The 23,100-nt window shown below is 41.8% G+C and overlaps 3 protein-coding genes and 1 long non-coding RNA gene across 7 annotated transcripts; 2 read left to right on the forward strand and 2 right to left on the reverse strand.

Annotated features, from left to right (window-relative positions):
• Window positions 1-1,446: 1,446 nt before the first annotated feature.
• LOC106601672 (decapping and exoribonuclease protein) lies at window positions 1,447-9,968 on the reverse strand. 2 transcript variants are annotated; one of them, XM_014194022.2, is made up of 7 exons: window positions 9,875-9,968; window positions 5,945-6,441; window positions 5,432-5,658; window positions 3,651-3,870; window positions 2,847-2,982; window positions 2,593-2,687; window positions 1,447-2,417 (listed from the first exon to the last, which is right to left on the reverse strand). In XM_014194022.2, the coding sequence occupies exons 2-7, from the start codon at window positions 6,433-6,435 to the stop codon at window positions 2,267-2,269; spliced, it is 1,320 nt and encodes a 439-aa protein (XP_014049497.1). In that variant the 5' UTR covers window positions 6,436-6,441; window positions 9,875-9,968; the 3' UTR covers window positions 1,447-2,266. The 2 variants fall into 2 exon arrangements, with proteins under 2 accessions (XP_014049497.1, XP_045571459.1); XM_045715503.1 differs by lacking the exon at window positions 9,875-9,968 and adding an exon at window positions 6,753-6,976.
• LOC106601743 (serine/threonine-protein kinase 19) lies at window positions 9,927-12,626 on the forward strand. 2 transcript variants are annotated; one of them, XM_014194099.2, is made up of 7 exons: window positions 9,927-10,082; window positions 10,309-10,407; window positions 10,511-10,656; window positions 10,988-11,223; window positions 11,578-11,675; window positions 11,753-11,906; window positions 12,362-12,626. In XM_014194099.2, the coding sequence occupies exons 1-7, from the start codon at window positions 10,076-10,078 to the stop codon at window positions 12,405-12,407; spliced, it is 786 nt and encodes a 261-aa protein (XP_014049574.1). In that variant the 5' UTR covers window positions 9,927-10,075; the 3' UTR covers window positions 12,408-12,626. The 2 variants fall into 2 exon arrangements, with proteins under 2 accessions (XP_014049574.1, XP_014049575.1); XM_014194100.2 differs by having other exon boundaries at window positions 11,759-11,906.
• Window positions 12,627-13,051: 425 nt separating this feature from the next.
• On the reverse strand, window positions 13,052-19,925 carry LOC106601744 (ras-related C3 botulinum toxin substrate 1). 2 transcript variants are annotated; one of them, XM_045715504.1, is made up of 6 exons: window positions 19,593-19,925; window positions 16,903-16,974; window positions 15,466-15,583; window positions 15,151-15,213; window positions 14,706-14,869; window positions 13,052-14,429 (listed from the first exon to the last, which is right to left on the reverse strand). In XM_045715504.1, exons 1-6 carry the CDS (start codon window positions 19,625-19,627, stop codon window positions 14,369-14,371), a joined length of 513 nt encoding a protein of 170 aa, XP_045571460.1. In that variant the 5' UTR covers window positions 19,628-19,925; the 3' UTR covers window positions 13,052-14,368. The 2 variants fall into 2 exon arrangements, with proteins under 2 accessions (XP_045571460.1, XP_014049576.1); XM_014194101.2 differs by having other exon boundaries at window positions 14,710-14,869; window positions 19,593-19,921.
• An 89-nt stretch (window positions 19,926-20,014) lies between these two features.
• Window positions 20,015-22,639, forward strand: LOC106601745 (uncharacterized). Its single transcript, XR_006769245.1, has 2 exons — window positions 20,015-20,250; window positions 21,165-22,639. It is a non-coding gene; the product is annotated as an uncharacterized lncRNA (long non-coding RNA).
• The last annotated feature ends 461 nt before the right edge of the window (window positions 22,640-23,100 follow it).

Raw genomic sequence — 23,100 nt, forward strand, 5'->3', positions numbered from 1 at the left:
GTGTCGAGGCACAGGTCTGGAGAAGGGTACTAAAAAATGTCTGCAGCATTGAAGGTCCCCAAGAACACAGTGGCCTCCATCATTCTTAAATGGAAAAAGTTTGGAACCACCAAGACACTTCCTAGAGCTGGCCTTCTGGCCAAGCTGAGCAATCGGGGGAGAAGGGCCTTGGTCAGGGAGGTGACCAAGAACCCGATGGTCACTCTGACAGAGCTCCAGACCTCCTCTGTGGAGATGGGAGAACCTTCCAGAAGGACAACCATCTCTGCAGCACTCCACCAGTCAGGCCTTTATGGTAGAGTGGCCAGACGGAAGCCACTCCTCAGTAAAAGGCACAGCCTGCTTGGAGTTTGCCAAAAGGCACCTAAAGGACTCTCAGACCATGAGAAACAAGATTATCTGGTCTGATGAAACCAAGATGTGACACTTGGCATTCAGGCCAAAGAGTTCAGTCTGGAGGAAACCTGGCATCCCTACGTTGAAGCATGGTGGTGGCAGCATCATGCTGTGGGGATGTTTTTCAGTGGCAGAGACTGGGAGACTAGTCAGGATCAAGGGAAAGATGAATGGAGCAAAGTACAGAGAGATCTTTGATGATAACCTGCTCCAGAGCGCTCAGGACCTCAGACTGGGGAGAAGGTTTACATTCCAACAGGACAATGACCATAACCACACAGCCAAGACAATGCAGGAGTGGCTTCGAGACAAGTCTCTGAATGTCCGAGTGGCCCAGCCAGAGCCTGGATGAACATCTCTGGAGAGACCTGAAAATAGCTGTGCAGCAACGCTCCCCATCCAACCTGACCGAACTTGAGAGGATCTGCAGAGAAGAATGGGAGAAACTCCCCAAATACAGGTGTGCCAAGCTTGTAGCGTCATACCAAAGAAGACTCGAGGCTGTAATCGCTGCCAAAGGTGCTTCAACAAAGTACTGAGTAAAGGATCTGAATACTTATGTAAATGTGACATTTTTTTATTAGTTATACATTTCTAAACCTGTTTTTGCTTTGTCATTGTGGGGTTTTGTGTGTAGCTTGAGGGGGGGAAGGGGGGAGGGGGGGAAACAATTGAATCCATTTTAGAATAAGGCTGTAACAAAATGTGGAAAGATTCAAGGGGTCTGAGTAATTTCAGAATGCACTGTATGTGGTTATAACAGTCTATTTCCACTTCTGACTTGAGGAATGATTAAGGACGTACAGTAGGACATGACAAGATGTGCCTTGGAATTCATGGACAACTCAGACTAGTATGCATCCTGCAGATTTTAAATTAATAATAATTCTGTAAATGGCATTGAAATAAATGAAAGCTATGACAGATTAACATTTTCACAAAGCAAATTGTGTTTTTTTTTTTAGTTAATTCCATTCAGCACAACTGCATTGTAGAATCAAACTTTTACCTGGGATGTTTTCTACCATCTGCGACATTGTTAATGCTTCATTCAATAGAGGTGTAATTTATTATAGGACAAAGGATAATGCATTCTGACACTGGACAGTTTCCATGAAAACTTTGGTTAAAACTGTTTATGCAATATTGATGTTCTTACAGTGCATATGTATTTTTTTGTGGCATAATTTAATTAATGTACTTCAGAAAAGAACATGATAAGTGATCGATATGCCCATGGGGTTAATTTTAAAAAGGTTTGATTGGGAAATGAAATCTTGTTATGGTACTATCGTTCGACAGTTTCAGAGCAGACACTTCAAACCGCAACTGTTACATTCAAATCACTGAATTTTGTAATAAAATAAAAAAATACAAATCAGAGATGAGGTGAAAAACGTAAATACTTCACATTAAAAGAAAGACACAACAAACCATTAGGAAAGACATGTTTTCTGTAAACCTGGACACCATTTGTGAGGAAGTCCCAAAAGCTGGTTTGTGAATGCTAAAGTCCATGCTGATCCACACTACATAACTCAGCCACTCTGGGAGGAAAATGGAAGTTCAATAAAACGGCTTTCTTTATCGTCAAAAACCGACCCGTCAGAACCCACCTACTCCTTCAGGGCGCTTGGTGTGTTTCTACTTCATTATCAAATAACAGGTTTCAGCGTTAAAGTATTGTTTCAAGTCCATACTGGTGAAAACCTTGGCCTGTACGCATAAAGCATATCAGAGTAGGAGTGCTGATCTAGGCTCAGTTTTGCCTACTAAATCAGACTGAATAGGATGAGGGACCTGATTCTAGATCAGCACTCTTACTCTGAGACGCTTTGTGAATATGGGCCATTGTCAGGTTTGTTCTGAATCAGGTCTGAGGTGGGTGGTGGTGTGTCTCACGACTGGTTGAACTGGTCATCTCCCTGACGTACCAGTCTGGTAGGAAGGAGTACTGAGAGTCTCTGTGGATGGAGTAGGTGACGTCTCGGTGTGGATCCCATGAGAACAGGTGCACCACCCTGACAGAAAGAAATAACATAGTTAAATAGAGTCAGAACGTTTCTAGGGAAACCCTTGACTGTATGCAATAGCAAGTTCTCTTAAGCTTTTTTTAATGGGAGCAGAAAGTAAAGGTTATGAGCACTGTAATAAAATAAGTACTCTAAAAAGAATCTTAACCATATCAAGCATCACCTTGGATTGTCTTCTGTGACCACACTCTTCACGAAGGACAGGAATTCACAGCAGAAGTTCATGCAGACAGTTGGCTTCCAGCAGTTGGTTTCATTCTGTGTGAGAGAATAGGGACAACCACTTAGGACAAACAAGCACGCACATTGTTTTTAAACTCACAAAATAGGCATCCTATATTACACAGACCTACTGGTATGGGACCTGTTACAAATGTGTATTTTCTTTTTCAGAAGAAAATAAAACACAAACCGTACCTTGATAAGCTGAGATATCTTGGAGATGTGGTAAGTCTCCACAGACACAACCACTCCGTCATGATCACGGAAACCAGCTACGATTCGTGGTACCCCAGGAAGAAAGGACTGGGCCCACCACTTTAGTAGTTTAAACCTGGATGGAGAACATACACAAGAGAAAACACACATTTTCACTCTCTTGGGAAAATGTTCCAACTGAAGATGTGAGGAGCTAGCCTTGGTTCCAGTTTCATTCTGTGTATATTCATCAGCAAAACATGTCTTTACCAGACAGTGACAACAGAGCTGGTTACTGGGCAATTCCATGGCAATGGAATTACGCTGAGACTCAGATTTTTCACTTTAAAATTTATGTCTAACAAAAAACATTTAAAAGTTTAACAAACCATACAACTCTATGCACAGAGATGACTTTTAACAATTTACACTGAGAATTGTACAAATACAGGAAGAACTGTGCAGATACAAAGTTTGGTAACAGAATAAAACTGAAGGAGATTTTACCGTAATTCTGTTACCAAACTTTGCACCTGCACAATTTTTCAAGTAAATGTTTTTTTTTTTATTGTGTAAATTGTTCAACATAGTCAGTGTGCATACAGTTGTATGGATTGTTAAACTTTGAAATCAATGGCTTTTGTTTGGCATACAGTTTAAAGAAAAATATGACTCTCAGCGAAATTCCGTTCACATGGAATTGCCCAACTGCAGATATCCAGAGATATAAGATACGGATATGCAGATGTGCAATCCGTCTCCATAATAGGGGGCTAGTGCAGAGCGTATCTGGGAATAGTTTACCTGTGGAAGTTACTGCGTTGTTTGGGGGTGGAGATTTCCAGTGAGGTCTTCATCTCGATGTAGTTGGCTGGAGGAGACGGGGCCTTGGGGTCTTTGTCCCGACAGTCCACCTCGCCAGAGAACAGCAGTCTGTGCTCGGCTAGCCGGGTCTGGACTACAGTGCAGAAGGCCTCGTTGGTGTTTACAACCCCACCTGGATCTGGAAGACTCTGGGCGTCATCTGAAAGAAGATTACAGACATTTCAAAACCATCCAAGGCCTCCAACTACCATCCCAAGTATGAGAAATATTATGCATTTCTGGGTGTAGGCTTTTCAGGAACTGTACACCAATCTCAAGTCATACTGATATAAAACCATCAATAAAAACCATCAGCAATCAATCATCTGAAACTCCACCACAACATACAGTGGCTTGCGAAAGTATTCACCTCCCATTTTTCCTATTTTGTTGCCTTACAACCTGGAATTAAAATTACTTTTTTGGGGGTTTGTATCATTTGATTTACACAACATGCCTACCACTTGAGCATGCATAAATATTCACCCCCCCAAAGTCAATACTTTATAGAGCTGCCTTTTACAGCAATTACAGCTGCAAGTCTCTTGGAGTATGTCTCTATAAGCTTGGCACATCTAGCCACTGGGATTTTTGCCCATTCTTCAAGGCAAAACTGCTCCAGCTCCTTCATGGATGGGTTCCGCTGGTGTACAGCAATCTTTAAGTCATACCACAGAATCTCAATTGGATTGAGGTCTGGGCTTTCAATAGGCCATTCAAAGACATTTTAATGTTTCCCCTTAAACCACTTGAGTGTTGCTTCAGCAGTATGCTTAGGGTCATTGTCCTGCTGGAAGGTGAACCTCCGTCCCAGTCTCAAATCTCTTGAAGACTGAAACAGGTTTCCCTCAAGAATTTCCCTGTATTTAGCGCCAGCCATCATTCCTTCAATTCTGACCAGTTTCCCAGTCCCTGCCGATGAAAAACATCCCCACAGCATGATGCTGCCACCACCATGCTTCACTGTGGGGATGTTGTTCTCGGGCTGATGAGAGGTGTTGGGTTTGCGCCAGACATAGCGTTTTCCTTGGTGGCCAAAAAGCTACATTTTAGTCTCATCTGACCAGAGTACCTTCTTCCATATGTTTGGGGAGTCTCCGTGAGTTTGGGTGGGCGGCCCTCTCTTGGCAGGTTTGTTGTGGTGCCATATTCTTTCAATTTTTTTATAATGGATTTAATGGTGCTCCATGGGATGTTCAAAGTTTCTGATCTTTTTTATAACCCAACCCTGATCTGTCCTTCTCCACAACTTTGTCCCTGACCTGTTTGGCGTGCTCCTTGGTCTTCATGGTGCCCCTTGCTTAGTGGTGTTGCAGACTCTGGGGCCTTTCAGAACAGGTGTATATATACTGAGATCATGCAACAGATGATGTGACACTTAGATTGCACACAGGTGGACTTTATTTAACTAATTATGTGACTTCTGAAGGTAATTGGTTACACCAGATCTTATTTAGGGGCTTCATAGCAAAGAGGGTGAATACATATGCACGCATCACTTTTCAGTTTTTTTAAAACATGTTATTTTTTTTCATTTCAATTCACCAATTTGGACTATTTTGTGTATGTCCATTACATGAAATCCAAATAAAAATCAATTTAAATTACAGGTTGTAATGCAACAAAATAGGAAAAATGCCAAGGGGGATGAATTATTTTGCAAGGTACTGTAACAACTCAGTGTGTACAGCAAAAGAGGAATAGAAGAAGCCATCCTCTACCTGCACAGGTGTACTGTTCAAATTTGTACCCCCAGTACATCATCTCCTCGTGCCTCTCGGTGCGGTTCTCCCGGTCCCGGCGTGCAGCCTCCGTCTCTACCTCACTGATGTACAGTGTCCCCCCCATCCTGGTCACAGCCAGCAGCCAGCCCTCCCGGGTCTCATAAGGCGTGGTCAACAGCTTGGTTAGGTGGCCGCGCCATGTCACAATGTCTACACCTAATGCACTGGTAGGAGAGGTCGATCAAAGAATACATGTCTGTCAGAACACACAGGTTAATATAGTCACAGTCATTCCTTGTGACTAGGAATCACAGAATTGACTGAGGATATTGAGTGTGTGTATATTGAATATTGTGTCCATCACAACTGATCCCATTCTGAAATGTTTATGGCCTTGATGACTGACAATTAGTGGGCCTATATCTGTATAACTAGACAGAAAGGTGTTGCTATTGATGAATAATGTATCAATCAAAATAACATCTCTTAAACTGACACTAGTGGTGTTACCATGGGGAAGAAGAAGCAGCTGTGTCCTTCGACTGCAGCTTGGACCTGTTTGCCAGGATCCATCTGAGGATGTGGTCCAGTTTCTCCTTCACCCTGTCGTCCCTCTTGACGAAGCGGCTCCTGTACCCGTCCCTCAGGTCGAAGTTAGGACAACTCTTCTCCGGCTCCACGTAGTAACGCAGCTGCCGGGCATCATTGAAAAACCTGCGCTCAGAGTCCAGGGAGAAATGTCCCACCTCCACAGGCTGTTTGTATAAGGGGAAGTCTCTCTCGTACAGCTGTCGTTGTATGCTCAGGCTCTGGGTTGGGGGGCTAGATGGGGGTGTTGAAGGGCCAGCCGGGTGATGGTTCTGACCGGGTCTGAAGCGCTTGTGTTGGAAATGACCTCTCCCACTGTCATCCATGTCTCTCTTGAATGTTGACTGGTGGTTGTCGTGGTGATTGGAGTTTGGATGTTGTTGTCTGTGGTGGGACTGGTGGCGTTGGTCCATGGTGATCTAGGAAGAGACACATATATCTGGTTAATAATCATTCAAATAACAATCTGATAGTCTGTGTCTGACTCAATCTCTTCCAATCTTTCCTTTTTGTATACTACTCCTAATTAAAAGCCCAAAGCAGTCCAAATGTGACTTTCCTGTGGTTTTTACATATTTCCACACTTTGAAGTGTGTGAAATTAAAAAATCATAATGCCCTTTTAGCTGTTTGAAAGACTGCCTGAAATGTCAGTCTATTTAGGTGGGATGGAGTTTTAGCCTGCCTGGTGTAGATTAATTAATAGACCAATAAAAAAGCGAGTTCCAAACCTGGGGCAAAACAGACGGAGTTGGCTTAGATTGTTGACAGGAGGAAGGATGGCGAAAGCGGACACACTGATGTGGATTGGGAATCTAATGGTGGAAGAATCAAGGAGAATTTGAATATTGCCCAAAATAATGGAAAATGGAGCAATTTGGCGTACAGGGCTGAGAATGACCCTTCGTATCTTGTAGCAGTGCGGTTTGTTAATGACGAGCAGCTGATCGGATTACTAATCTTGAAGAATCTATTTGATACAGTCAGGTCCATAAATATTTGGACATTGACCAAGGTATTATTGTTATTTTAGCTGTCTACCACAGCATATTGGAGTTGAAATTAAATAATGAATATGAGCTTTCATTTGAGGGTATTTACATCCAAAGCGGGTAAACGGTGTAGGAATTACAGCACTTTTTATATGTGATCCCCCTTTTTTAAAGGACCAAAAGTAATTGGACAATTGGCTGCTCAGCTGTTCCATGGCCAGGTGTGTGTTTTTCCCTCATTAGTTAATTTACAAGTAAGCAGATAAAAGGTTTAGAGTTTATTTCAAGTGTGGTATTTGCATTTGGAATCTATTGCTGTTAACCCTCAATATGAAGTCCAAAGAGCAGTCACTGCCAGTGAAGCAAGCCATCCTTAGGCTGAAAAATCAAAACAAACCCATCGGAGAGATAGCAAAAACATTAGGTGTGGCCGAATCAACTATTTGGTACATTCTTTAAAAGAAAGAACGCACTGGTGAGCTCAGGAACATCAAAAGGGTGAAAGAGAATGAGGTGGCCAAAGTCAGGGCTGTCAAGAGCATTTCATATGCAGCAGCTGTTAAAAGGGTTGAGTGTTCGAATGGTGCTCCTGATGAGTCCATGGTTGTGGAAGGCCTTCACTGCAGGCTGCAGTGGTTGCCTTTCACCAGCAGGACCCAAATATTTTGAAGGTTAAGAAGGTGGACTTTGTGGCCTTTATAGCTATGGTGATTAATGGTACTGCCAAGGTGGAGAGAAAGTCCAGAAAAATAGATATCATTGTGGATGCGGCGGAGCGGTTCCTGGGATTGAAATATTTCTCAGCGGAGGATGGAGTATTGTCACAAGCCGTACCACCCTCTCAGGCCCTAGAGCCTGTGAAGGGAGATATTGAGATTTGAAGGAAGGAAGTCAAATAAAATTTTATTAGTCACATGCGCCAAATACAACCTTACAGTGAAATGCTTACTTACAAGCCCCTAACCAACGCAGTTGGTTAGTTTAAAAATATGGATAAGAATAAGAAATAAAAGTAACAAGTAATTAAAGAGCAGCAGTAAAATAACAATAGCGAGACTATATACAGGGGGTACCAGTACAGAGTCAATGTGCGGGGGCACCGGTTAGTTGAGGTAATATGTACATGTAGGTAGAGTTATTAAAGTGACTATCCATAGATGATAACAACAGAGAGTAGCAGCGGTGTAAAAGAGGGGGGGACAATGCAAATAGTCTGGGTAGCCATTTGATTAGTTGTTCAGGAGTCTTATGGCTTGGGGTAGAAGCTGTTTAGAAGCCTCTTGGATCTAGACTTGGCGCTCCGGTACCGCTTGCCGTGTGGTAGCAGAGAGAACAGTCTATGACTAGGGTGGCTGGAGTCTGACAATTTTTTGGGCCTTCCTTTGATACCGCCTGGTATAGAGGTCCTGGATGGCAGGAAGCTTGGCCCCAGTGATGTACTGGGCTGTACGCACTACCCTCTGTAGTGCCTTGCGGTCGGAGGCCGAGCAGTTGCCATACCAGGCAGTGATGCAACCAGTCAGGATGCTCTTGATGGTGCAGCAGTTGAACCTTTTGAGGATCTGAGGACCCATGCCAAATCTTTTCAGTCTCCTAAGGGGGAATAGGTTTTGTCGTGCCCTCACCACGACTGTCTTGGTGTGCTTGGACCATGTTAGTTTGTTGGTGATCTGGACACCAAGGAACTTGAAGCTCTCAACCTGCTCCACTGCAGACCCGTCAATGAGAATGAGGGCGTGCTTGCTCCTGTAGTCCACAATCATCTCCTTTGTCTTGATCACGTTGAGGTAGAGATTGTTGTCCTGGCACCACACGGCCAGGTATCTGACCTCCTCCCTATAGACTGTCTCGTTGTTGTCGGTGATCAGGCCTACTACCGTTGTGTCATCGGCAAACTTAATAATGGTGTTGGAGTCGTGCCTGGCCAAGTTTTGGTCTTGTCAATGTACTATTTTTATTTGGGCAGATTAAGTTAATTTTCACTGTCATGTATGGTTTTGGTTTTTCAACCCATCCAGTTGGTGGTGGTAAAACACCTTTCGGGGTTCTAGTCTGCCATAAAACCTACAGAAGAAGAAGTTGCAAACCTCTCTGCTAAGAGGTTGGTTTTCCCCTCCCCGCTCCTATCAAAATTCTTGTTTGAGAAATTGCTCTTTGGTAATAAGCTATTTCAGTTTCTTTTTGACCATTTTAATTCAAAACAATCACTGTAATGTACTTGATTGTTACCCAGAAATGATTTGATATTTAAAAAATAAAAAAAAATGTCTGCATTGGACCTTTAACTGATCTGGAAGAACAGGATGGATAGATGGAGAGCCAGAATGGGTCAACCACATTGCTTCTTCCTATTTATTCATGGACACTGCAGTCTTTCTAGAAAATGTTTAGACATCGCTCTCCTTTGGGATGCAAACCACAGAAGCAGTCTGGCTAGCTAACTAGTGACTAACGTACAGTACCCAAACCTTCGGTTTCTGCCACTGCTGTCTCATATGACTGGCTGAAAGCAAGCGTAACTAAATTAGGTAGCTATGTGGACTAGATAGTTAATATCACTGTATTTGTTATTACATAAATACTGTAATATGTTACATCAATGTAATAACAGATTTTTTTTTTTTAATTACACTACCCTCCAGTCAATGTAACTTCAGCATTGCAAATGCATGGCTAGCAGTCTAGCGAGCTAGATAGCTAGCTAGCTAACAGTTGATGTAAATGCACAATAATATTAACTTAGTAGCAGTTCCCTTCAACACAAACTGCATGCATGCTACATTATGTTATGCATGCTACTTTCTATGTTTTGATAAAGCAACGCAGATGCAACTCATTTTACAAAATGTGAATTTACTCACCACCGTCTTATTAGCTAGCTAGCTAGCTAACGTTACTTCTGTTTTGCAGGATGTGTAATAGTTGATGCTGACGGATAGGTGGCGGTGTGTTTCGGAGTCGGGTGCTGTCTTGTCATTCTGACACAATCATTTTGTCCGGTGAATGTTTAAACGATTGGAAAATCTTGTTTGACAAGGAGTTGCTACAGCAATGCTTACTTTATGTCAGGTATGGACATCCATTTTATTGTTAGTGAATATACTTATGGAAAACAAACCAATATTTTGTAATAATACCCTTATTATAAACTTTACCCTAGTAGACAAATGGCTAGAAGCTAATTTATTTTAACGTTAGCATGCTGCTGTCTGTCTTCATAATAACAACTAGCTACTGTATCTAGCCACTAACGTTAGCAGTCCACAACGATTGTTAATGTTTTCATGCCTCTCAGTTATGAACAGAAAACGGGCCCTTATATCAGACACGTTTAAATTGAACAAACGAAGAGTTGGCAATGAGAAGCAGTTTGGAGCTGTCAACAATGGAGAAGGTGCCTTTTCTCAAACCTAAATGTAACTAGCTAGCTAAATGTGTCAGTGTTCAGTATGTTTGACTTGTTGTCCGTTTCCTTTCTTGTCCCTTTCTTTTCCCAGCGGGACCACTGGACGTCAAAGCCACCCTGCAGGACCTTATGACATTATTCCCACGCAAACTCTTCAATGACGCCCTTCCACAAATTGTCCTAAAACACCAACTCTACAGCATACACAATGATAGGACCCAAGTGGACAGGCAGCTTGTAAACCCAATGAATATTGCTGGAGCAGTGTTCTTCAAACCTGGTGGTCTCAATCAAATGTTTTTGTTTATTTTTATTTAACCCTTATTTAACTAGGCAAGTCAGTTAAGAACAAATTTTTATTTACAATGACGGCCTACACCCGCCAAACCCGGACGACGCTGTACTGGGCACTATTAAAAACCTCCACACTTTGTTGGTCTCCATGACTGGGTTTAAAGAACACTACTAGTTCTGGAGAAATATTCAAATTTGTCAATTTAGACCATTGCCTTGGTTGATCCATCTATGTTAATGTCCATCATCTTAATTTTCATCATCTCTTTGTTAGAGTGACTTGAGGGAACAGGGAGAGCTGTTGATGTTCCAGCTGGGCTTTGACGCCGAGGCCTTTGGGTTGGTGTTCGCTGCAGACTACAAGGCTAAAGTCCTGGCTGGGGAGGAGGGGAGAGGGACACGGGGCACAGTGGATAAATTCCTGGAGAAAGTGCTGCCCTCCTGCAATGACCTGAGCTTCAACAAAGACAAAATGCTGAAGGAGTTTCTCTTCACAGACTCAGAGATAACGTACGAGGATTATTTTTTATTTTTTCAAATTAATCTTGGTCTCTTAATGTATTGAAAGTCTTTGTTTGAATTCGTTTCTACTAGAGCTTGTTTGCCAGACACAGATTAAGCCTAGTCCTGGACTAAAAGGCTATGTCAATGGAGATGCTCTATTATACATGATTTTTAGTCCTGGTCTAGGCTTGATCTCTGTTAAAGAAACCGGCACTGTGTGTGTAAGATTTAAATAAAAATTGAGGGTGGTCGTCTATGCTGCATCTTATCCTTTTCATGTATCTGAAAGTCTCTGCTTGGATGCATTTGCTCCATTGTAAATGAGTCACATAACTTGTGCTATATCTCACCCCCACCCAGGCAACTGGTGAAGTCGGGGGTTCTGACTGTGAGGGACGCTGGCAGCTGGTGGCTCTCCATCCCCAACTCTGGCAGATTCACCAAGTACCTAATACAGGGTCAGCTACCAAACAAAGAAGTTATTAGCACTACTTTGCTAATGGAGTGTTGACTGTTTACTATCTTCCTCCCCCTGACCCAGGTCGTAAAGCTGTGCTGGGCATGGTTAAGAAGTCCAAATATAACGAAGTCTTAAAGGCAGAACTGGAGGAGAGGCAGACCAACTCACAGGTTAAATTCCAGATCAAGTACCATATCCATGACATCATTGGTGCCGAGCTAGTAGAATGGTGAGACTGGTTTTCATGTCAGTAGGACCAATAGTTTTCCCTGAACATCATGACACTCTTGCACACATCCACCACTAATGCTGCTGCCATATTGTTTACTGTTATTATCTGTCCTGCTACCAGTCACTTTCTCCTAATCCCTGCCTACATGTAATGTACATATCTACCTCAACTAATCCAGTATCCCTGCACATTGTAAATCTGTCACTGACCATGTATACAGCTTACATGTTCCTTTTTTTTCTTGTGGCTTTTAAGTTATACTATTTTGATGTTGACTGAATACTGGGAAGGGCTTGCAAGTTAAGCATTTTACTGTACTTGTGCATGTGACAACTTGGAACTTGACCATGAAAAACTCCTGGGCGTAGCCATCAACTATTCTTGTCGACTGAAGTGTATCTAATACAGTTGGTCATGTTGTAACCAACTAACCAGCTCTTTTCTTTTTTTAGTATACCCACAACTTCAGGAACATTGTTACGGTGTGTGGACTACTGAACTCAACTGACTGGATACAACCTGTTTCATGGAAGAAACCCTTAAAGCAACTGAACATGACGAGAGGCCATGTTACACCAAATTAATCTGTGGTTAATCATTTGTTATTGCCTTGTTTTTCTGGATGTTTTTTCTGCAAATAGGTAAACCCAAAGTGCAACCTTGTAGGTTGAAATGCCAATGGTGTAAAATAAAACCTTGTCTGGTTTGTAAATCGTTTAAGGTTCCTTGTTCACTTGTTTTTAAGACAATTGCAATGTGTGGACCCTACAACCAGCTGTACTCATACTCAGAGTCCTCAAAGGAGGAAGTACAATAGCATGTCAGTCCGTAAGAAAAAGCTTAAACACGAATTGCAAAACTCAATGCTGTAACTACTATAAATATGAATCTCACTTGAAGTCAAGTACTGTGACATATGAATACCTCAAAGTAAATGCACACAGTATGTTTAATTCAAATGTAATGGTTCTCAAGTGACAAATTGCTTTATCCATAAAACCAAAGGGCCACAACATTGGCTCAGTTGGAGCGCAGCTTGATGCCTGAATAACAGTTCCATATCTTGTAGTTCAAATATGTAAATATAAAAATGTATATGTAGGACATTTCATGCCATCTGCATTAATTACAAAAGGCTAGACTTGTAGTAAAATTAAAGGTTTATTTGTAGTTGGTAAACAATATAGCGTTCATAGTTTAAAAATACAGCGAGTGATTAACTTCAGTGGAATGTTTTTAATACAAAATAGCCAATTGAATTCAAATGATTATAACCAAAGATGAATATATATACACACTACGTCGTTACTGACTGTAGCTTAGTTACCGTTAGAACATTCCTCAGTCATTTAAATGCTCTCTCCTTTGCCTTCCAAGTAGTTGTGGCTACTGTGAATCAAATGGGCTATTCACAAAGAAAATACACAGAAGAAATCGCTGCATGAATGGTTTCTGATAAATGCCCAAAGACTATAAGAGGTGCTTTTATCTGACATCGACACCCAAAACTGTCCTCACATCCAATCTTCTCATATAAAGTGGCAAGCTTTGTTTTTCTCAGGCAACGATTCGGTTCAGACAGCAGGAGCGGGTGGGGGACACAGCAGGAGCGGGTGGGGGACACAGCAGGAGCGGGTGGGGGACACAGCAGGAGCGGGTGGGGGATACAACATTTTTGACTGACAGGTCCAACGAGGCACGCCAGCTCTCCCATTAAATACTGAAGGATCACGCCTTTTCCAATCGACAAAAAGCACTGTTGGCTAGACCAGTGTTTCCCAAACTCAGTCCTAGTCAAATTAGATTTATGGTACATTAATTAGTAGTTGGAGGTGAAAATAAAACTGGTGATGCTATTAACTTGGCTAGTTGTGGATTTCCATGTTATAAAGAATGCCACCCCACAAATAGAATGCCATCTTACCCATGTAACCATTAACTGCAGTGCATCATGCCAAATTATTAGCTGTACTGTTAGGAGGTAAACCTAAAAAATGATCAACAAGTTTAGTGTCTGTCTGCTGTACAGCTCTAATATCTGCAGTACGCAGTTTGGCAAATTCATGCTCCACCCAAAACAACCTCTAAAGACTGTAAACAAACAATATGGACTATGAGTGTAAGAGCAACAAATAGAAAACATTTCAGCATCCTTTTCACAGAAGTTTAAATCCATTTGTAGAAGGCCTCTGGAATCTCTTACACTTCAGTGATGTGTGTCTATGCAAAGAAAAGGACTGGGTTCAGATTGTCATCAAAACCCATTCCTAAACCTATCTGTATGTTCAGTTTCTTTTAACAAAGATTCAGAAGTAAAATGCTTTTGTGTCTGCGTTTTCTGTGTCTCCCCACCCTGCACGGCGAGTGCCCACTTCCTGTCTGCGGGGTTCTAGAGCAGGGAGCACTTCCTTCTCCTCTTCTTGACGGGCGGGGGGCAGAGGACCGCCCGGATGGCCTCGTCAAACACAGTCTTCAGGCCGCGCTGGGTCAGGGCCGAGCACTCCAGGTACTTCACCGCACCTGAGCGACAGGAGAGAGTATGAGGAGACTGTTACTACTACTGCATGGCTCTGAAGGGTGTGCATGTGCTGTCCTAGCAGGAGAGAAGCCAGTTACTCTTCACCCACTCTCTTTGAGACATCACTTTCTAAAGCCTAACTCAGAGAGCATGACTTCATAAGTAATGCATGAGTACAACCACTTTCTCCAGGTTGAGAAGGTTATCTGCATTCAAAGCATGAATTGTCCCTAACAGTAAACACACTCCCTAAACCTGCATTCATTGTCACTGAACACGTACCGATCTCTTTGGCCATGGCCAGGCCCTGGGGGTAGGTGATAGGGGTGAGCTTCTTCTCCCTGAGCTTCTCGATGGTGTCCTTATCGTCCCTCAGATCCAACTTGGTGCCCACTAGGATGATGGGCGTGTTGGGGCAGTGGTGCCTGACCTCTGGGTACCACTATGAAGAGAGACCACATCGGGCATATCACTTTCATAGGGTTCCCATTCAATTTGTCATTACAGTTTCCATGACTTTTCAAAATATTGATCAATATAACCAGTAAAAATCTGTAATCTTATGAAGAATCAAAATGGACTGTCTTTTCCAAAATGACTCTGAAAAATAGAGCTAAACAATATAAATGTGTTTGAACTGAACATCATGTCCTGTGTTGTAGACAAGCTCCTTGTATTGAATTCTTAAGAGCTATGATGAGTTGCTTCAAACAGGGCACCCACCTTGGCACGGACGTTTTCAAACGAGGCAGGACTCACGAGGGAGAAACAGATAAGGAACACATCCTGGAGCGAGAGAGAAAGGAGGAATAATCTCAGTGAGTACCTGTGATAATCACTTCCGTAATCACAGTGTTCCTTACATATGTGTTTCCTTATATCTAAAACATCCTTATTATTACTACCCACAGAGACGAGGACTAGGATATTTTTGACAGAATGTCCTGTAAGTACACAAAGGCTTCATTTCAAACAAAGCAATAGTAAGTATGTTTCAGCTGTTCCCATGGCAATGCATATCTGGTCTGTCAATCTTACCGTCTGTGGGTAGGAGAGGGGGCGGAGTCTGTCGTAGTCTTCCTGTCCTGCTGTATCCCACAGGCCCAGGTTGACTGGTTTTCCATCCACCATCACATTGGCAGAGTAGTTGTCAAACCTGTAGGGATCAGTCAACCGCTATGAGTTTGGGTATAGGCTAATAATCAACTGCAGACAACAAAGGAGAGAGAAGTGTATCCTATTTACCTTGATGTGAAAACCTAAAGTGCTATAAGGGAATAGAAGAACGTCTCTAGATATTTTTACATAAGCTCGTAATCCTTATTTAAAGGGACAATCAACAGGTGAAACAATAAAGCGTCTCCCCACCTCTTTTGGTAGAAAGTTGAAGGCTGGCCCTGGAGAAATGTAACCACTGAAATTCATAGACTGACCTATAGATGCAAGGACTGACCATCCAAGATATCAAAATTACAGACCAATTTAGACCTGTGACACCAAGTGGGGGCAATTAATTATCAGGTAGAACAGAAAACCAGCAGGCACCAAACCTCATGGGGTAAGAGTTGAATACCCATACAGTGTTGGTTTACATTTACAATAATTACAAACATTGGAGTTAAACAAGCATACATTTTGGGTTCTGCTGGGGTATGACAGTTAAACTAAGCTCATGGTGCATTAATCAGTTATATTCTTTAAGAATCAATGAGTCTCTCTCATTCATTTATAAATCCAAAAATGGAAAGTAGCAGCTGCAGATTTCCCCTTTAACATTATCATTTGAATGTTTTACAGTAGTCCCTCTGATGAAGAACGGGTTCAAACAGGTGAAAACCTCTTGGTAAATCTGACCAGTGACCATCAATAATAAAACATCTGGTCACTTATCTAAACCAGTTTATGTCACTGATACAGATCAACATAAGTTAGTGCCAGGTCTGATAAGACCTAAAAACCCTTCTGGTAATTTACGTCGCCGTGTTTTCCCCAGGTATTTCTTCCCCTAAGGGAGCGCACACACCCCACCGAATGTTGATCTGCTGGTCATCTGCCATTTGTTCGGCGCAGTATGTTTTAGGGACCAACCCGCCAGAGGACGTCTGACTGCCAACATTTTCATGTGATTCTACATGTAGAATTGTTTAGCAAATTACATCTGGCACTCTGTTCAGAGATGCTAAGTACTCTTGGCTGGCAAACGCTACCGGTGTGATGCTAAGGCCCCCAGGTTAGCATGATTAGCATCCCAAGCTGCCAACAAACATTTTCCCATTTAAACTAATTGAAATCCTATTTGCAGGTTTAGGTGGGGGGCAAAAGACAGCTATGTAGAGATGCCCTACCTGCCTCGCCTGAATAATGGTTGTGGAGACTGAGACAAGGGGAGAATTAGAGGGGTGTGGTGCTGGGGGTGTCTGGCTCCAGGGGGTTCCCAGGCCAGGCCTCCCAGCCGGGGGCTGTAGAGGTACTCACACTGTGGGGATGTACTCTCCAGGGAAGGCGTTGGTCGTGTAGCTGATCAGCAGACATGTCTTACCCACAGCTCTGGAAGAGGAGAAAATAAAGGCACATGTCAATGTTATGGAACAAATCATAGGCGTGCATGCCATATGCCAATTTTATAGCACGATGTCGATCCTCTGAAAGAACCATGCTAAAGACATGGCTATGGTCTATTATAGAGGGCATTGAGGTCCCTACCGAACTTGAATCTGGGTGGGTGGACAACACACACTTCAAAATCTACCTTGAACGATTGTATGCCCTGCAGCCAGGAACTCAGAGACTTGGTTCAAATGAGTAAGAGGTTCAGTAAAACCAACTCAAGTCCGTAACTCTTTGAAATGAGGCCTAGTCACTATTTCAAATGATAAAAGGCTAGCCGACGAATGGGAGTGGACAGTTATATTACCTCCTTAAATCAAAGAATAGAACAGTTCAGCTGTGGTTCCATCTATGACGTGTGGGCTTTAATTTCTCCTGCTGCCTACAATATCCACCACACCCAGCCCAGAGGCTGCATACTCTTGTGTACACCCTCCCATCCCTCCTACACATTATGAGTGGTGTGCCCAAACAGATCAGAGTTTTTCTGATACAGTCATCCAAAAGTGCACAGTTATTTGAGTGGCTAACTACCAGCCAGGTGAGGAACAGGTTTGACCAAGCACCACTAGGGTAACTAAAATATGTTACCTAATTGTTGGGTAATACCTACCTACCAACCACTAGTTAAGGCATTGTATCTAGAAAATAAAGGAAAGCCGCACACTCTAAGAGCTCAGATGCAAAAATTTAATAACCAACGTTTCGACAGCGAAGCTGTCTTCATCAGGGTATCATCAAACACTGCGAGATGAGTCATTTATATAGTGTCAAGAGACACACAGGTGTTTGTAATAATGGCCAAGTATGGCCTAATATCATTGGTTAACTCAAATATTTAAAAAAATGGCATACAAAGAACATACAAAAAGACAAACAAATGGATAGCATACGATCATAGCATGGTATGCTATCCATTTGTTTGTCTTTTTGTATGTTCTTTGTATGCCATTTTTTTTAAATATTTGAGTTAACCAATGATATTAGGCCATACTTGGCCATTATTACAAACACCTGTGTGTCTCTTGACACTATATAAATGACTCATCTCGCAGTGTTTGATGATACCCTGATGAAGACAGCTTCGCTGTCGAAACGTTGGTTATTAAATTTTTGCATCTGAGCTCTTAGAGTGTGCGGCTTTCCTTTATTTTCTAGTGTTCTACTCTGCTAGCCAGCACCTCGCCTTTAAAGGTGTGCGTTTCTTTTTTCTAGATTAAGGCATTGTATCTACCTGGTTAGTAAACAGAGGTCGGTGAAGTGAATTGAGTCACCACGTCTTAGTACCACGCTCACACCTCAGGTTTGACCTGAGGCCATTTAACTTGGTTGGGAACTGCAAACATCAAGGAGTTATACAGTCTAGATAAAATACTCCCTATGATCCAGACATGAATATTCATATATAGAGTGAGTCAGTCCACCTGTAATGGTCTGGGATAGTTGAATGCATTCAGTGGGTAAGTGACTAGGTATCCCCTTTCCCTCTCTTTACTTCACACCTGGAAAATGTTTCTACGGAAACATTAGCTTGCTGGCAAAGATGATGAATACCGGTTAACTGTTTTCACAATTTAGATTCAATGAAATGACCAAGTAAACAATGACAGAAATAACTGGAGACAAGGTTTACTTGAGCCCCAAAAAAATACAAAAGCTTCAAATACAGCTTGCCAAGTACCTCAACTCCTCCATGAAGTTGAGTGCAGACTGGAGTTTTTGAAAGGAACCTCCGACTTCAATACTTCAAAAATATACATTTGTAAACCTTTACATGTATCTATGTTTGTCCTCTGTTGCGTGCCTTTATTTGTTTGCTTTAAGCCCTACTTTTTAATAAAATGTTCATCAAATACAATCGCTGACTGTTTCCATGTTGATTCAATTGTCTGAGTTGCCATCATACAGCAACAGGGTAACAGTCAGTGGTTGTATTTTATTAGCGTTTTATTAAAAAGTATGATTTTAGCATACAAATGGCCTGCAACAACAGAGGACAAACACAGGTACACGGTAAGTGTTTAATCATTTACTTTTTTAAGTATCGAAGTATAGTTACTAGTGATGGGGGAAAATCGATAGTTACATATCGCAATATAATTTTTGGCCAACATTATATCCGTATTTTACTCCAAGTATCGAATTGTAAAAAACAAAATAATAATTGGTAGCGGAGTTGAGATACTTGGCTAGAATATAGACATGTTTCAGCATCTGAATGTACACAGCTATGGCAGAGCAGTGATTTAATTCATAAAGTTCACACCCACTTAATTTAGTCCCATTGATGGGGACTAAACCAGCTGATTTGCACAAATAACAAATGTGAGAATCAGCATGTATTTGCTTACGTAATGTTGGATTGTCATTGTTGAACTTGTTAGTTTGGTAGTTACCTAGCCTTTAGCTAACTTTTCAAACTAACTAACATTAGCTAGCAAGTGAACACATTTTCTAGCTATATTATTTATTTATTGACTTTCACACCAAATATAGATAGTCACTTAACTATAATGGTACATCATGTATTTATAGTTAGTAAACGTTCATAAACTTACCCGTCCCCAACCACGACACACTTTATGGCCTGCATTGTTCCGGACCGTACTACCAGACTGGTCCAGATGCGTCGCTAAGTCCGTTTACTAGCTTAGGTGCTAGCTTAGTTACCCACTCTTTTGTCTGAACTTGTTCAAACTTGAAATGTCTGGAATTATTTAGTCAAAATAACACTGATTGGCAAGGTTAATGTGTGCCTTTTCGAAAGTGTCCAATAAGATATATATTTTTTGAAGTGATCTTGCTACATTCCCATACTTTCTCAACTGGAAATTATGGAGCAAACAGCTGCTACCACCCATTGAGGAAAAAAACAGAGCTGCGTTTTACATCGCAAAACCGTGCGGAACTATCCGTTCACCGGGTCACTTCCGGTTGCTTTAGACGCCCACGCACGGATTGAAATCACTGATGTGCAGTAGTTTAATCCTAAAACAAAACAGTACATTGTGATAAAACGAAAGAAGCATCAAATTAAGAAAAGTGATATAAACTTGTATCTTTCACACAACATACATCCAATTATTTAGAAGTAAGTTAGCCGTTTGAAAACGTGTACCAAAATACACATTTGAGAAGTGTGAACAACTTTTTCAGTTTTCAGGTAGTGTGGAGTTATCAGAAGATAATATGCTGACATCGTGATGTTGACATACGGTATGGTATGCAAAGGTATCTGGTATACTTAGTAACCAGAACAGTATAAGAGAGACTAGTTTATCCAAATGATTATATTCTCAAAAAAATAACAGAGTATTTACGGACACCATAGACAGTTACACCATGATGACGTTGCCGGATATCATTGCAACTTCCGTGAGTCACACTGTTAATGTTCCGTTTGACCAAAACGGGAAACGAAGGGTGGATTTATCGGTTGGGGTGGGGTACCTCGTCAAAAGACGAAAATATGAATGTTAAAAACTCCAGACAACGATGGCAGTATGCACTGTTGTATCTTCTTAACTTGTAAATACGATTCCGGTGGATAATCGCCGTTGCAGACATTGTCTTATGGCGGGTCTGTCTTATTTAGTGTTCCGTTTTTCGGGGTCCGCTGGTCGGACTTACGGGGTGTTTTCAAAAGGATTGACGAGGACTTTGTTGATATTTTTTGATCTCGCTTGGCGACTGCGAATCAGATTCCCATACCTCTACCTCATCGCTTCGATGATGTTCAATGTACGATTACAGGTAAACATAATCCTGGCTAACCTTGCACCTAAACGGTGCATACAATTAACTAGAGCGAACATATTATCTTATCTTCACAGATTGACTGAGCTATCTTAGCAGCTAGCTCGCTTGCTAGCTAACGTTTGTTAACGCGACAGCTAAATAAATAATAAAGGTAATTTGCTAGTTTGCTAGCTAGTCTAAGAAGCCACAGCATAAAGTTTGGCAATGCAAATCAAGTTTGAAGTACAGTATCACGACCATAAAGGAGGCAGATTTAGAAAGCCACTGCCCACTTTGACACGTCATGCTTAGTTGAGTGTCATTTCTTGTTTTCATACATTCACCATATGTCAGATTTTTAGCTAACTGTCTTTGTCTTTTCCTATTTGCAGGTCCATATTGAGATTCACTGAGTGAGTTACAACTGCCACAATTGAGGACCCAACAACCCAGACTCAGTCACAACTTCCCAAAGAGACCCTGCAGACCTCACACAATCAACAATGTGGAAGAGGGCACTAGTATCAGGGGCCAGTATGACAATGCGCAATGTTACACGACCGTTGTCTCAGCCACCCCTTGTCATAGGAACCCAGTGTCTTTGCTTGGGAAGGACACCATGATGATGTCATTAACAATGGCTGCCGGGTGTGCTGAGATCTGTGAGGTTGTACTGGGATATATCTCTCACAGCCACTCGCCACCAGAGATTCTTGAGCTACCCATCTGGTCAGAGGAGACATAGGAAAGGATGACCAGTGGAATTCAACACTGCCTTTTTGTCGCAGACCACAAGGAGGACTGAGAAACAAAAATTACAATGACAACAATGGAATGAATGTTTTTGGAACCATTCTTATTTCTTCTTCCTCTTAGAGTTCTGTTTGATGTGTTCATCAGTGCTCATCTGTTGTCGTCTCCGAAGGAAAAACTGGAAACTTGTCATATAGTTCCCCTCATAATGAAACATAAGTATCCACTAGCTTGCATCTCCACCGCATGACATAAACCAGTGCATGTTTTCTATTCTCAGTGGTTTGGGCATTTCTTTTGAGCGGTTTTGGTAAAGTTTGCTAGCCAATGGAAGGATGGTGCAGTGAGTTGGAAAGTGGAAGAGGAGAAATTTCAGTGTAGGTCAGCAGGGCTACTGTTACAACCTTTCAGTGTAGCTCAGCAGGGCTACTGTTACAACCTTTCAGTGTAGCTCAGCAGGGCTACTGTTACAACCTTTCAGTGTAGCTCAGCAGGGCTACTGTTACAACCTTTCAGTGTAGCTCAGCAGGGCTACTGTTACAACCTTTCAGTGTGGCTCAACAGGGCTACTGTTACAACCTTTCAGTGTAGCTCAGCAGGGCTACTGTTACAACCTTTCAGTGTAGAAATTGTCACCTTTCAGTGTGGGTACGGTCACCTTTCAGTGTGGGTACGGTCACCTTTCAGTGTGGGTACGGTCACCTTTCAGTGTGGGTACGGTCACCTTTCAGTGTGGGTACGGTCACCTTTCAGTTCTAGAAATGGCAAGGTGCTTGTTGTGTAATGTACATCTATCCTTAGTGTCACTTCTTCTCACTGATTTGGAATGGAATGTTGCAGTGTAGGTGTCAGGCAAAGAGGAAGGATCCAGGAAAGGAATGACTGCATGACACACACACACTTGTGTCACCCACTTCTCTGTATCGGTCAATGGAGCTAACGAGGTGGCATTTTACATTTGAAATAAATGGTTTATGATCGTCTTTGGTATGCACTCGTCCTTATTTCTCAGTAAAGTGTTTGTGGGTTTTGTCATTTGAGTCACTGTATTAAAAGGGTAAGGAATTTAATATGGTTGTACCTCCTTGGAAACAATAAATTATTAAACAATCAACTATTTCTGTCATTTTATATTCTATGAAATTACTTTTAGGTTATAATCTTCATCATCTTGGATTCATACACAAAACACTATCCTCTGCCCTCTACCCTTCTACACCCTCATGGTAATGTTTACTAAAGTGGGTAAGATCTATAGTAAGGATTTTTGTGTTAAATCTGTTATTTAACCTGTATATCTCATCCAATCTATTATTAGAGAGTGACCAGAGGGCATAGCAGAGATACCATTTCAAAGGAGAACAGTGTGACTATTGAGGTCATTCATTCATCCTTCCAAGATGGATTACATAGCCCACAGATAATTTACTATGTGGATCAATTCATTTAATTAAATGTGGATTTCAGACAATTTCATTACAGTCAATTCAACATATCCCCTTAATGATGAAGCAGGACATTGTCTCTGATATCAAGATGACCCATTGGTAAAGCTGGTGCTGATCTGTTAAAGAT

This window comes from Salmo salar, chromosome ssa03 (assembly GCF_905237065.1).
Source record: "Salmo salar chromosome ssa03, Ssal_v3.1, whole genome shotgun sequence".
NCBI lineage: Eukaryota > Metazoa > Chordata > Actinopteri > Salmoniformes > Salmonidae > Salmo > Salmo salar.

Excerpts from the sequence above, each read along its gene's own strand:
- LOC106601672 (XM_014194022.2), bottom strand. The coding sequence starts at position 6,435 with ATGGACCAACGCCACCAGTCCCACCACAGACAACAACATCCAAACTCC. Across the intron at positions 2,983-3,650 it reads CAACGCAGTAACTTCCACAG|GTTTAAACTACTAAAGTGGT; the intron begins GTAAACTATTCC and ends TTCTCCATCCAG. Across the intron at positions 2,688-2,846 it reads AGATATCTCAGCTTATCAAG|AATGAAACCAACTGCTGGAA; the intron begins GTACGGTTTGTG and ends TCTCTCACACAG.
- LOC106601743 (XM_014194099.2), top strand. Across the intron at positions 10,657-10,987 it reads CCCAAGTGGACAGGCAGCTT|AGTGACTTGAGGGAACAGGG; the intron begins GTAAACCCAATG and ends TCTCTTTGTTAG. Across the intron at positions 11,676-11,752 it reads CACCAAGTACCTAATACAGG|ACCCAGGTCGTAAAGCTGTG; the intron begins GTCAGCTACCAA and ends TTCCTCCCCCTG.
- LOC106601744 (XM_014194101.2), bottom strand. The coding sequence starts at position 19,627 with ATGCAGGCCATAAAGTGTGTCGTGGTTGGGGACGG. Across the intron at positions 15,584-16,902 it reads GGAGAGTACATCCCCACAGT|GTTTGACAACTACTCTGCCA; the intron begins GTGAGTACCTCT and ends TGATCCCTACAG. Across the intron at positions 15,214-15,465 it reads CCCTCTCCTACCCACAGACG|GATGTGTTCCTTATCTGTTT; the intron begins GTAAGATTGACA and ends CTCTCGCTCCAG.